The sequence below is a fragment of the Leptinotarsa decemlineata genome, unplaced genomic scaffold (genome assembly GCF_025532065.1).
Source record: "Leptinotarsa decemlineata unplaced genomic scaffold, Ldec_3_MD MMD2_P_RNA_scaffold_6, whole genome shotgun sequence".
NCBI classification, from domain to species: Eukaryota; Metazoa; Arthropoda; class Insecta; order Coleoptera; family Chrysomelidae; genus Leptinotarsa; species Leptinotarsa decemlineata.
The window spans coordinates 1,833,683-1,848,173 of NW_027412533.1; the positions used below are offsets into that span (position 1 = coordinate 1,833,683).

The 14,491-nt window shown below is 33.3% G+C and overlaps 1 protein-coding gene across 1 annotated transcript in view; it reads left to right on the forward strand.

Moving 5' to 3' along the window:
- Dop2R (dopamine D2-like receptor) overlaps window positions 1-13,562 on the forward strand; it is a 78,033-nt gene extending 64,471 nt beyond the window's left edge. Inside the window, exons 5-6 of the mRNA XM_074170093.1 lie at window positions 7,715-7,899; window positions 11,835-13,562. Of these exons, the coding sequence (XP_074026194.1) occupies window positions 7,715-7,899; window positions 11,835-12,049 (400 nt within the window). The 3' untranslated portion in view covers window positions 12,050-13,562. The remainder of the gene's footprint in view (window positions 1-7,714; window positions 7,900-11,834) is intronic.
- The last annotated feature ends 929 nt before the right edge of the window (window positions 13,563-14,491 follow it).

Consider the following 14,491-nt stretch of genomic DNA (forward strand, 5'->3'; position numbering starts at 1 on the left):
TCTTGGAAAGGTGTTATAAATAAAATTTTGTAAGTCTGTGTTTTTGAAATTAAAACTTTGTCTCAAAATTAAAAAATAAAATGAATGTGAAATTTTTGTAAATGTTTTGTCAAACCAAACTTAAATTACCCTAAAACTGCGCCAAAATACCTTATGCTAAGAATTGTTACAGTAAATGTTAAATTTGAAACAAAAAATATTCTTAGAATTGTGTTCCGTACAGTTAAATTCACGTGTAACGGCAAATTAGTTACTTGTAAACTTAAGATGTCTGTGGTTCGTGCGTGGGAAACGATTCTAAAAATATCTGTGTTAAATGTCAGTGAATTTTTCAAATTTTCCTAATATCAAATCCAATAATAGTTCATGTAAATAAAATGATGAAGTTCGTTGATACATAAAAGTTCAGAAGTTGTGATTTTCACACTGGAAGTTCCTTGTGACTGGAAAACTTTTGATTCGATTTGGAGGTTATGAATTGTTCAAAATTTTCAAAAAAAATGTATTCTTCTTATGGATTGGGAATTATAAATAATATTGTAATACCTCAAAACTGGTACAGCTTCCCTGGATTGGTTTTCCCTTGATTGGAATTTTGAATTCTTCCAGACACTCTAAAATCTCTAGTAAGTATCCTTTCTTGTTATTATTATTTATACTCTGGCTCCTATTGATGAATTTATGTTGATAAGAACATGCAAAACGGCCTTTTCTCTTTCTTTTCCCTTTTTTAATTTCTAACAGCTCTTCAAAAAAATTCGCGTCTGGACAGTTCAAAAGCTTCTCTCCACCCCTTATTGATTCACCCCTGGCAACCAGACAAAATTTTTCTGCCTACTGCTCTTCCTCACAATAATTTTGAAATTTCTTCAATTTTGACACTTTTCACTGTTCACACATATTATATTTACGATTTCTGTTTCCCAATTTTCACTAATACTAATAATGATTAATTTTGATTACATTTCATCACATTTTGTTTTGAATTTTTCTAATTTTGAATCCAAAATTCATCATTTTTCAGAAGTTAACACCTCCTTTTCAATTTATCAATCTGATTGGCTACTCTATAGTTGCATCCAAATCATGTACTGAGTGTTCTTACCATTTTTCAGATAAAATTCCTAATGTCAGTGTTAATTGAATTTTTGTTATTAATTTGTAGTGTAAATCTGTTTTATTGTATGTTATTATGTTGTATTAATGTCTTTACTGTTTTCAGTGTATTTATCCCGATGGTTTTTTACCATTTATCATGGTTTCTGGTTAGTTGTGCTGTTTGTAAATGATCTGAAATACTCTAATACTGATAAGTCACAACTTTGCCTGATCTGGGCATGAACATTACTCCAAATTATACAGATAAGAATTTGAATAAAGGTAAAGTATCTGGCTTTCTAATAAAATTAAACATCTAAGAATAACTTTGATTTTCACAAACTTTCAACACTGAACTAACAAAATATGTCAACTTTTAACATCAAATTAATAATAATATGAAAAACTTTTAACATCGAACTATCAAAATAAATACAAACTTTTAACTTTTAACTACTAAAATAAATGTAAACTTTTAACTAATTAAAATTTGAAAATCTTTAACTTTGCAATAATCTTATATATATATATATATATATATATATATATATATATATATATATATATATATATATATATATATATATATATATATATATATGATATATATATATATATATATATATATATATATATATATATATATATGATGAGATTTTGTTGGCCAAACTTCGATGTGATGGCTTGTCGAATCGTTTTTGTGTATGGCTCTACAGCTTCCTGAAAAAACGTTCCCTGCAAGTGGCCGTCGATGGATATCTCTTGAATACTTTCACCATAAACGGTGGTGTCCCCAGGGAACTATATTGAATACAACCCATTTTTTATTGTATATCAATGACTTATTGAGAAAAGACAAGAATCCAAAGTGTTGTTCGAGACGAAGAATTTCAAGAACGGGGTTTTAATGATGAACGAGAACGGGAATGTTTCCTACTTATTCATCAAACTCAAACACCTATTCATGCAGCTGCAGTTTCGTAAGAATGTATCATCTTTCCCTCCAACCGATTTCCTGGAGTCTTTGAAGTCTACTAGATACTCGTTAGGACAACAAGAGGATTGTTCCGAATTTTTGGGGTTCTTGTTGCTTACTCTTCATGAGCAAAACAATAGCAAAATCACTACTCCTGACAGCTCTGGATTGAATGATTCCGTACAATCCATCTCGTCTTGTGTTCGTAAATCATTTGCTGGAAAAATTCTCACTTGTTTACTTTGTAGTAAATGTTCAAGAGGTAGCGAAAACTTATGTGAATTTCTGAAACTTCATCTAGTTTTTCCTAATATGACTAATAACTAGTCCGTGCAAAGCTAATTATTGAATCATCTGAAATTGTAATTTTTAACAGGTGATGATCGACTGTATTGCCAAACATGCGCCAAACTAAGTGACTGTTATAAGGAAACAAGTATAGCTGAGGCACCAGTCAATCTAATAATAACACTGATTATCTTCAAATAAGACTCAACCTCTGACGGAAGCAAGAAACTCTTTGGAAGGTTCGAAATAGATGAATTTGAATTTGACGATAGTCGTGTCACGAAGTTTTCTGGTGATGCATTGAATCTATTGGAGCCTCTGGAGACACCATACATATTGTTTTTTGAAAGAGAGAGGACGTTGGTATATCAAGATCTTCAGATGATGTGGTGCTGCAGATTTTTCCGGGTTTTCCTGCAGCTGAAAAAGCAAATGCCCCACTGGAATCAATGGAGTCGCCCCGGAGCGCCAATTAATTTTTATTGTTGTTTTTATGTTTATCGTTGTTTTAATAAAATCAATTTTAGAATCCAATATATTGCTGACGACATTACACTTGTCTCATCATTCCATTTGGATTCCAGGACATCGGCTACGAAGGCACATCTTCACCAGCAGCAGGAGGTGGCATATCTTAATGAGGATCCAGAAATGATTTCGAATTGGGGTGAAAGTAATCAGATTCAATTCAATGCCACAAAAACCCAGGCATCGGTTTTCTCCAAACCGAATGTCAGGTCAGAAAATTCCGCTTTCTGCTTCGATAATTTTGTTGGGGGTTGAAATGGACACCAGAATGTTTTGGCACAATCTTATCTCTGGAATTGCAAAAGCTGCTTCTCAAAACTTGGAACACTGTTCCGAACCAGAAAACTGTACACACCCCAGCAACTTTTGATGCTTGATAAAGCTCAGATCAGACATTCTTTGGAGTAGTGTTGTCATGTATGAAGCTCCGCATCTAAGCGTACCCTGAAGCTGCTGGATTTAATCTAGAAAAGAGCCATTCGCCCGATTGGAGACGCGAACATCAAGTGCAACTGTGATAGCCTGGAAAATCGAAAGGTCTCTCTTCTATAGATGTTTTCACGAGAAGTTTTCAAGTGACTTTGCACATTTGATTTCACCAAGAGCGGTACATATCAGGAATACGCGACGGATTGTGGCTGCTCATCGTTTTGACGTTCAACTCAGTATATTTCGAACTTCACTGTTCAAGAACTCTTTCATCTGGAGAATTGCGTTCATGTGGAATAAACTTCCTAAGAACGTTTTTTCAAATGAATTTACTTTGCAACGATTCAAATCCAATGTGAATCGGTACTTCCGCACAGGCACCGCTCTGAAACAACCGTGGGCAGTTTCCTGTAGTGTTTGTGTTTTGTCCTCAAAAAAAATATCGAATTGCCAGAAGATCTAGATCATGTGATAAATTCTTCGCATTATTAAGTGATACAGTGTGACCCATTTAAAATGGAACCACCCCTGTAGAATGTGCATTTTTCAATCAATCTCAATTTTTTTTTATTGAAATATTAGGCATGAAAAACTGTATCTTGACACTAACTTTCACAATTTTAGTTTCATTTCCAAGGCACTCTATGGTTTTTTTTGTTTGTCAAAAACGGCAAAAGTTTATTAGGCAATTTTTGTTTTCAAATTTGACTACACCACTGGATTCGTAGTCTTTATAAATCAAAACTGTCAAATTTTCATTAAAAAATATTTGTTAACAACGAAGTTACAACAACTTCAATTTTGGAAACAAAGTATTTGTTTGTAATTTTTATTCAGATTATAGACATATTTGAGATCTGACAACACTGTCATCACCAAGTAGAACACCAGTGAATTTGTACAGTGAAAATCCGAAGTCAACAGCTCAATGCGTTCTACAGTTATAACTCCTGAAAATATGGTAATGTGAGAGATTTGTGGTGCAAGCGTTTTGTAATAAAAATCTGACTACGCCACTGGATTTGTGGATAATATTCCCTTAAATCATTCATTTGAGTGTAGGTTACGAGAAGTGTATTCTAGAATAACAGAAAATTAAAAATTCATTTTCAAGTTATGCAGTACTTAGTACATTCTTCCGCATAGCCGCTAAAATCAAATTGATTTAAAGCATGGAAATCATTTATTCAATAATAAAACAGAGAGCAGGACAAAAATTGTTCCCTGTAAATTCTTCATAACTCAGCTAAAACAATCTTTTAGAGGAGATATCAATAATTTGAGGAAGCTGAACTCATTATGCAAAGGTTTTATAATAAATCAACAGTAGGCTGTGATTTTGACAGTTAATCATAAATAAAATAATAGTTGTTAGTTACGTGCATTTAATAATGGCTTTGCAATTATCATTAGAAGAAAGAATTGAAATTGTGAGAATTTCTGGGGACAATTATCATAGTGAAAGAGAAGCAGCTAGGATATTTAATCACAGACATCCAAATCGACTTCCCATTGACAGAAGCACCGTCAGTAAAATTAACAAAACATTTAAAGAAACCGGTGCAGTCAGCAAACATATTTTAAAAAATAATCACCGAAGAAGAAATTTAAACGAAGGTGCTGTTTTAGATTATTTTAGAAACCACCCAAACAGAAGTTTACGAGTCGCCAGTTTGGATTTAAACTTACCGAGAGAGACTATTCGACGATGTCTTAAACAAAACAAAATGAGAGCATTTAAACCTAAATTTCTTTACTCTTTAAAGGCAGGTGATGAAGTGAAACGTATGGAATTTTGTTTGTGGGCACAAGGCGTGTACCTGAATACAAGAAATTTTTTAAACTGCATAATGTTTAGTGATGAAGCTTCTTTCAGCACCAATGGGGTAGTTTCATCGCAAAATGCTCGGTATTGGGCTACGGAAAATCCGCACTGGATCATAAATTGTAAAAGTCAATATTCCGAAAAAGTTAACGTTTGGTGTGGTATAGTACAAAATAGAATAATAGGTCCATATTTTTTTGATGGAAACATAAACGGGCAAAATTTTTTGGAATTTCTAAATAACCAATTATCGGACGAAATAGATGAAATGCCTCTTGCGGAACAAGTAAATTTATATTTTCAGCTCGACGGCTGTTCCGTGCACAATTCGAGGATTGTTAAAGAGTGGCTAAATAACCAGTTTCCAAATCATTGGATAGGACGAGGTAGTGACTTAATTGAATGGCCACCTAGATCGCCTGATCTAACAATATTAGACTTTTTTCTGTGGGGTATTCTGACACAAAAAGTATACAGAACAAGACCAACGAATCGAGCTGAACTCATGCAAAGGATACGACAAGCTTGTGCCAAAATTACAGTTCAACAAATAAGAAATAGTGTAAACAATATTCGGAAGAGATACGATAAATATATTGAACTTGATGGAGGTTTGGTAGAAGCCACAAAAATTTGAATGTTTAGTTTTAAATCAATGTTTATTTTAGTATCAGTTTTTTCTTAATGGCAATTAATTGTTGAATGAATACTTTGAAACTTGTTTGTATACATTTTGTTTTCATCAGCTATAGAAGAAGGTAGAGTAAGTTCAGAATCTCATAAAATGTGATTTTCCAGGTGCGCTGTTACAAAAGTACTATTATTTATTATTGGGAAACTTCCAAAAAGCTTACAAGTATGACCATTAATACTTCAAGATTCTATCAAGATTTGGTAAAAGCGCAATTGGGAGATCCCATGACATGAGATTCTGAACTTGGTCTACTACTGCGTAACTTGAAAATGAACTTTTAATTTTCTGTTATTCAATTATTCAATTTTTATTTTTATTTTCACTTCTCGTAATCTACACTCAAATGAATGATTTAAGGGAATATTATCCACAAATCCAGTGGCGTAGTCAGATTTTTATTACAAAACGCTTGCACCACATATCTCTCACATTACCATATTTTCAGGAGTTATAACTGTAGAACGCATTGAGCTGTTGACTTCGGATTTTCACTGTACAAATTCACTGGTGTTCTACTTGGTGATGACAGTGTTGTCAGATCTCAAATATGTCTATAATCTGAATAAAAATTACAAACAAATACTTTGTTTCCAAAATTGAAGTTGTTGTAACTTTGTTGTTAACAAATATTTTTTAATGAAAATTTGACAGTTTTGATTTATAACGACTACGAATCCAGTGGTGTAGTCAAATTTGAGAACAAAAATTGCCTAATAAACTTTAGCTGTTTTTGACAAACAAAAAAAACCATAGAGTGCCTTGGAAATGAAACTAAAATTGTGAAAGTTAGTGTCAAGATACAGTTTTTCATGCTTAATATTTCAATAAAAAAAAAATGAGATTGATTGAAAAATGCACATTCTACAGGGGTGGTTCCATTTTAAATGGGTCACACTGTATATTTTCAATACTTCATCTCCTGGTTTAATCATCAGTCTCCAGGACGATAATTCTGAATATTGATGATACTTGCCAATAATGTTTGCCGATAACCCTCCCATCCAGAGGATACTCAGTCTTTTTCGAGGAAAATTAGATAACATCTGAGGCTGAGAGCTTTCTTCTTGAAACATCGAAGGAAGTTTGTGAACTCAAATTTTTTTGGGAGGTTTTCGACTGATTCAGTTCACTTGAATTCTTTCACAGCGATATATGTCAGAAGATAATGGGTAACTGTGAGATACTTCGGAATGGAAAGGTGTCAGTTGTTGGCAGAGGGTCTAGGAAACGTCAAAAAGTGTCAAATGACTTTCTGGAAATGTTGAAAAGCTCCGAAAAGCATATAAAATACAACGTATCATAAAGTAACTAGAAAATGTTCAATAGCGTCAAATAGAGTCAAAGAATCGTCAAAAAGCGTCGCTGAAATTTCTGAATATTTTTGAACTTTTCCTTAAGGTTTCTAGCAATCTTTAACGTTTTCGAAATGCTTTTTTGATGCTTTTCGAGATTTTATAGAAGTTTTGCCAGACGCCACTGACAGCTGACGCCCCCTATTCCGAAATTCCCATTATCCACTTACGTCAGTGCCTATGTACCGCTTTGAAGTTTTTGGTGTTATTGATTTGACTGCAAAATATTTCATCATATACCAATTTGAAATGTTTTGTCTATAACGAATCACTCAGATGAATGAAATAACTCATTTATCACATTCTGTAATATTCAAGAATCACGTTCTCCTACTCGTGTCAACCCAGTTTACCCAAAAAGATGTCCAATTAAAAAAAGTATGAACAACGAGAATGAGACTGTAACTGTAACTTAAACATAGGAGGAAAGTTGAATCATGAAGTACTCTCTTAGATGTTGTCTAATAATTCTGAGTTCGATACAAATTCTACAACGAATGAATAACAGATATTTTTTGTTGCAGAACGGTTTCTACAATAGACTCAGAAATGGAGAAACCAATGTCAACAGGTTCTAAGAAAGAAAGGAAAGCGACAGCCGCTGCCAGATTCACAATTTATAAAGTCAACAAAGCAAGTAGAAAGAAACGAGAGAAATCGTCAGCGAAGAAGGAACGGAAAGCTACAAAAACTCTAGCTATTGTGCTCGGTGAGTAGTTTTGATAGTATATCCTTTCAGTGAGCTGACAAAGAACAACAGTATTTTATAAGCATCTGCCTCTTATCATCATGACAGCCTAGCTCTCTTCAAATTCATATCAATGTCAAATATTATTTGAACAATTTCCAGAAAACTTTCGCATTCATGAAAAAATAAATGATTACGATTCATGAAGTAGTAGCTGAATGGCTGGATGACTATTCGTCAAATATTTTATTGTTTTATATTGGGACAAAAAATTGATTAAACTGATACAGACGTCTGTCAATAGATATTTCAATAGATATTTTTGTATGTCTCTAGTTTTTACCATATTTCCAGACTTACACGGCTAGCTCCTAGTAGTCTGGTTCACATTTACTTTTTTTTGTGAAATTTTACAGACGGGTCCAAAAATTACGACCAAGGTGTCATTGCATTTGTATTTTTACTTAGAAAGTTTAAGGAAGGGTTCAAAAAGGCACTGAAAAAATTACAAAAATTATAAATAATTAAGTAAAAAAAATGGGGTTTTAGTTTGTTTTTAATATCTCGAAAAATTTTCGAAATTTTGGAAATTTGAAAAAAGATCTGAAAAGTAGTTTTTAACCATGAGATATTGAAACAATGAAAATTTAAAAAAAATTGTACTTTTTTAAATTATAATTTTAAATTTCCAAAAAAGGAGTAGAAAATAACAATTTTTATTTATTTTGGCAACGGTTATTTGTTTTTTAGCCTATTGAGAATAACTTCACTAAAGGAAGCCAGGGTTTTAGTTTAATAGTTAAAGGGGCTTTTATGTCAACTTTCAATTCAAAAAAAGTTATTAATTAACAAATGCATACTTAATGTTAAAATTGAAGTAAAACTTTTTTGACTGCGGATTATTGTTTAATGATGTATTCCAACATCACATGATTTTTTTCATCCATTAATATTCGCATTCAATATGTTTAAATATTTGTTTTGTTTTTTATGTCAGAGTGACGGAATGCGCGCTGACGTCAGACTACCCGTTTTTGGCTCTATTTTCAGGGCCCTGTAAAAATTATAAATAATCAAGGTACATTTTCGAAAGTCAAGGCTTTTTTACGCAGTTTCATTGATCTTTTCAAATCTTCTTTCAAATTTCCAAAATTTTGAAAATTTTTCGAGATATTAAAAAAAAACCAAAACCCCATGTTTTTTCACTCAATTGTTTATAACTTTTGTATTTTTTTTCAACTTTTTAGGTAAAAATACGAATTCAGTGACACCTTGGTTGTAATTTTTGTACCCGTCTGTGGAATTTTAAAAAATAAGCAAAAAAAAGTACATGTGAACCAAACTATTGTTTTTAAATTCATTAGTTTGATCTGCTTTGGTTTCCTCTATGTAGTTCATAAGTAAGAGGCAACACCAGCATGTTGCTATTATCCAGTATTTTTTCACATCGCTCTCTGTTCACCACTGTTTGGTATACCTATCCTCATTCTAGTGTCTTTTGAACTCATATTGTTTTTCTTTCTTTTGAAAATCTATGAAAATCTATTCCATTTCTCCATCATTTGCCTCTAACAATTTGGCCTTCGATATCTTTGAAATGTAGTCTTCTGCTCTCTCCGGGTGTATATCACATTTACCATTTCTCCCTTCTTCAATTTTTTCATCAAAATATGAGGTGCTCCTCCAATTCTTTTCCTTCTCTTTTCCTCCTACTAAATTTCCAGTTTGATATTCAATGAAAATTGAATTGATTATCTCTAACCCGTCTCGGTATAACCGAGACGATGGTTCAATTCGTTCAATCTTTGGAAGGTAATTTGTGATATGTGTTGTCGTGGAGCAGAATCCCATCTCTTCTGTTGACACTTGCTACTGTCACAATTTCCAATACATTTCCTGGATTTCCTCACAGTAAGACGGCTATAGTGAATTACACCAGCCGCTGACCACCATACAGTTGACCAGTGCCGGCTGCTGCTTTAGCAATTTTTGGTAAATTTCGTCGATTTCCCCAGAATAAGACTCTGCTGTAATGGTTTGGCCCGGTTTCTGAAAGTTATAGTGAATCAAACCAACCGCTGGCCACCATACAGTAACCACGACCGTTTATGGTGGGTTAATGCTTCTGAAAAACACCTTTGAGAAGTGACTGGAAGTGCCAAGTACTATTCTGAACGACAACTGTTGTTGTTAAGGGTCAATTTTTCATAACACATGACGATCCAATCCAATTGAGGATTGTCTTGGTTGTGCAGAAGCAAAGATGAACATACTTCAAAACGTGACAATTTCTGTAGATCGTCCAAATCGTGACCAAATCGTGAATACGTTGTATACTTGGGAAATGACGTCTAGTTCTTTCGCCATTTCACGCACCATTTGTGATGGTCCTCAAATTCTTGTCCTGGATTAGTGTAGGTCGACCACTCCGGGGCTTATCTTCGAAGCTAGAATCTCCCAAACGAAAATTCATGTTCGTTTACACTATCTTTGTCAAATGCCTGGCTGATTTTCCAGTTTGTTTCGGCAGCGTTCTGGTTCATTTTGAATTTGTAGAGAAAAATTGGCTGAAAATCGCTTAACGACATCATGTAGTATTGATCTGAAAAAAAGCAAAAAGTTATAGACTGAAACAAAATGAACAGCATCAGAGTACAAAATTTTCCATCAATCAGTATTTAATGGAGCAACAAAAACACATGCCATTTAAACAGACAAAACTTTTGAAACAACCTGTGGTATTTGCAAATGATCTTTTGGCAGAGATGCATAAATAATCAGTTATTTTAAGTGAGGTTAATACGAGAACTCAGGTAGTCTTTGTTTTTTTATATGTCGTTGTTCACTTCTGTTACTGCACCTATAAGCAGTTCATATAACTGTTATATATAACTGTTCAGTGTTAACAGTTCATATAACACTAAAATCGTCTAGAGCCACCTTGATTTCGACGATATTTCATTGAATAATTTCTCTAATTGTTCATAATATAGCTCTTTTTGACAACATCTTTCGTTTTAGTCAGAGCCTGCTTATTCATATTTTGAAATTTTTCTCCCAATTCAATGTGATACACTTTATTTGAAATACCTTCAATTTTTCACAGCACTTTTCAATTTAATTTGTGCCATAAATTACTAATGAGCATATAACCTCCAATGTTTGTCCATAAATCTCATCTATGCCAGAGTTCTTGAAATGCGATAATATCCATTTTATAGCCATGATACCCATGCTAAATAATTTAGTTTTCTTCCATCATTCGTCCCTAGGGAATTCCATAAAATGAGCATAAACTACTAATGAACACATTACACATGACCTTTAATGTTTGTCGTCAAATCTAATTTATGCTCAAAATTTTGAAATCTGTTTGGAAAATCTGTTTAAAATCTGTTTTTCCGTTAAATGATAATATGTAATTGTTGATTCCAATTCATCCGCCGAATAACTCAATTTGTGGATTCCATGAAAATACTTCCTAGATTCTTGGTGCAATTGCATTTGTTCTGTACATAGCTGATTATAGTATCTTGATACTTTTCTAGTTTTTCTGTTCAACTAAAATTAGTTTCAAATAACCTTTTTTTATCCCACGATACTTTTGGTCTTTTTCACGAGATTCATATGTTCACATTGACATAAGAATCTCCTCTGGTTGTTTATGGGGATGGCATGAAGATGTATAAGGGATAGATGCTTCTGGAATCTGAGTTTTCTCCTGACTACCAACAGAGTCAAAAGTAGCTCACGGAAAATCTCTGACGTAACGTTATTAGGTTTGGTTTCGTACAAGATCAAAACGACAATAAAAAGGTCACTTTTTCCGTAAAAGAATCGATAAATAATAAAAGTTCAAAATTTATATCAGATTCGAATGCACACTATGATGTATGATAAAAAAAAAGGGTGAGTTCCAATCCAGCGCTCGATATGACGAAGACTTATTGTTACAGGCGTATTTCTGATATGCTGGTTGCCGTTTTTTACCTGCAATATTCTAGATGCGATGTGCAGCAAGCTGAATCTTCCATGCCAGCCTGGGGTTGCTGCTTTTCTACTAACCACGTGGCTGGGGTATATGAATAGTTTCGTTAATCCAGTAATTTATACAATATTCAACCCAGAGTTCAGGAAAGCGTTCAAAAAATTAATGTTTCTAGGGCCTTAGTTACTTCATTTCCACATGTATATATTTCGAATCTCATTTGAACTATCTTCTTCATCTGTTATGCATTTCATGAGTTGAAATGACTGTTTTACATTCCATTATGAAATTTCTATTTTCAATTCATCGATAACATATCAAATTAATTTTTTCAACGAACCTGAATGTGCTGCAACGAGTCCAACTTTTGAACTTGCATGATAAACGATGAACCACCTTGCCAAAAATTACTAAAGCTTTGTTCAAATGTGGTTGACCATGGATGAACCTTTGGATTATCACTGCCTAGTAAAGTGTAAATTGATTTGAAGAAAGATGGGTTAACTGAAATAAAAAAATAATATCGAAGAACGAATAGAAATAAACGATGAGTATGAATGTTGCAGTATGAGAACATTTGTTGTGTGTTGAAGAAATATCTTGAAATGGAATGATTTCTCAAAATGATTTGAAAAATAGTAAAATGTCGATAGTATATACGAACAATAAAAAATGAAAATTGGAAAGAAACGATGGTGATGAATGAGAAAAGTGAGCTTGGCTGAATGTGTCCACAACATGTACGCAGCTTCTTCAAATTTCTTTTCGAACCAGTGTTTCCACTTTGAGAAGAGTACTGAGTGTGAGGCTTTTTTGCCTTGAAAGGATCTTGTTGTCGACTGTTATATCAACTCGTTGAAGTTACCACTTTGTTGAAAGTCGTTCCTGATATGACCCAGATTTTTGTCGAGATTGGTGTTCGTGTTATCGAGACTGAATGCACGATCATCTGTGGTTTCAATGATTCAACTCCATGAAGATTGATAGTGGTTGTATTCTTAATACAGCTACTGTTCCGTGAGAGTTTATGTTTTATTTACACTTGTTTTTGATTCTCCACCGTCTAGAAACGGCAATTCATCATGAATGTTTCCCTCAATCATAAGTAGTTTGCAAGTTTTCGCATCGTGAGCTCATTTACTAATCATCATTTTTGTTGATTCTATGTTATTTTCCCACTTTGATTAGCATATTACTACCAGCATTTCCTTTTTATTTTTTTTTTTATATTATTTTTTTCTTCAACCAGCTCATATATGACGGTTCCAGTATTTTTAATATTTACTTTTTTCTTCTTCTTGTAGACTTCAAATCCATTAACACTCTTGGCAATGAAAGACCAAACCTTCAACAATACTAAACCTTACGTTTTGGAAAATAATTTAACTGTAGCAGAAATATTCCTGACAGATAGAAATCATATTCTGATTCATTCAGCTATCTCATCTTTTGTAAGTGTTCAATACTGATACAAGAAAATGACGTGTTATTATTTCAATTTGAGTAAAATTCACGACTTCAGTCATATCATACCACACACTCATTTCAATATGAACAAATCAAACCAACATAATTCTTTCATGAGAAATATAATTGATTTTTGGTGAATGGTTCAAGTTGGTTCATTTGTTTTCGTTAACAAATAATTCATTGATATTCGATGTGCCAAATATTGTATCAAATAGCGTTGAATTACCATATTGTTTTTATCGCCTCTGAATTGTTCATTTATGTTTCATTATTCAATACGCATGAAAGCAACATTGTTTTATATAACAACGAACTAATAATGCTTTTTCACTTTAATGACTGTTCCATTTTCAGTCAGTTTTGGAACATACAAAGATTTCAAACACGTAACTTTTTGAATGGATATTGAAGTGAAGGCTCTTCGTTTTCATATCTGAATCGATATACATATGTACCAAAATAATTTCTTTCGAAGACTAAGAAAGCAAATTAACTTCAACCTCTAGCAGAAACGTTTCAATTATGGCATACAATATATTTCATTATTGAAAACCACCATAGTTCTCACATATTTAGGGATGACGTAGACCTGGAGTAAAATATGTAGAGTACATAAAAAAAGACCCGAAGACAGGTCCTCCTTTACACATCTGTTCACCAGATGAGAGATATTTTAATTCAACTGTTCGAATCTATTTTCCGACAACCAGCTGTCACCCCTTCACAAACGACAACACTCAAAAGTCGAAATAAATGCGAGTCAAGAAATGATGTGGTCTGACAATTTAACGTGTGATTCCTGTCCCGGTTGGATGATAAGCAGTGAAACTCAACGCTCATATGAATAACACACAGTTTCTTCAGAAATTCTTGTGAAGAATCCCTCAAATGATGATGTAATAATAGAACCTTTAGAGCTCCGCAGGATATTCCATATCACTGATCCCATCCTCATCCTGAAGATCATGTCATCTGCTGGTTACTATGATATGTTTTGCCGGATATAATCCAAAAAATATCTCTTTTATCACCGATATTCAACTCTTGTAGGATATCTGATGTCTTCAGGATACGCGATACGGTGGTCTGGTACCCCATCCTGTCCTTGAGATATTCCAAGATTGTCATAGGACGGTATCGTCACTTTGTTGTGGA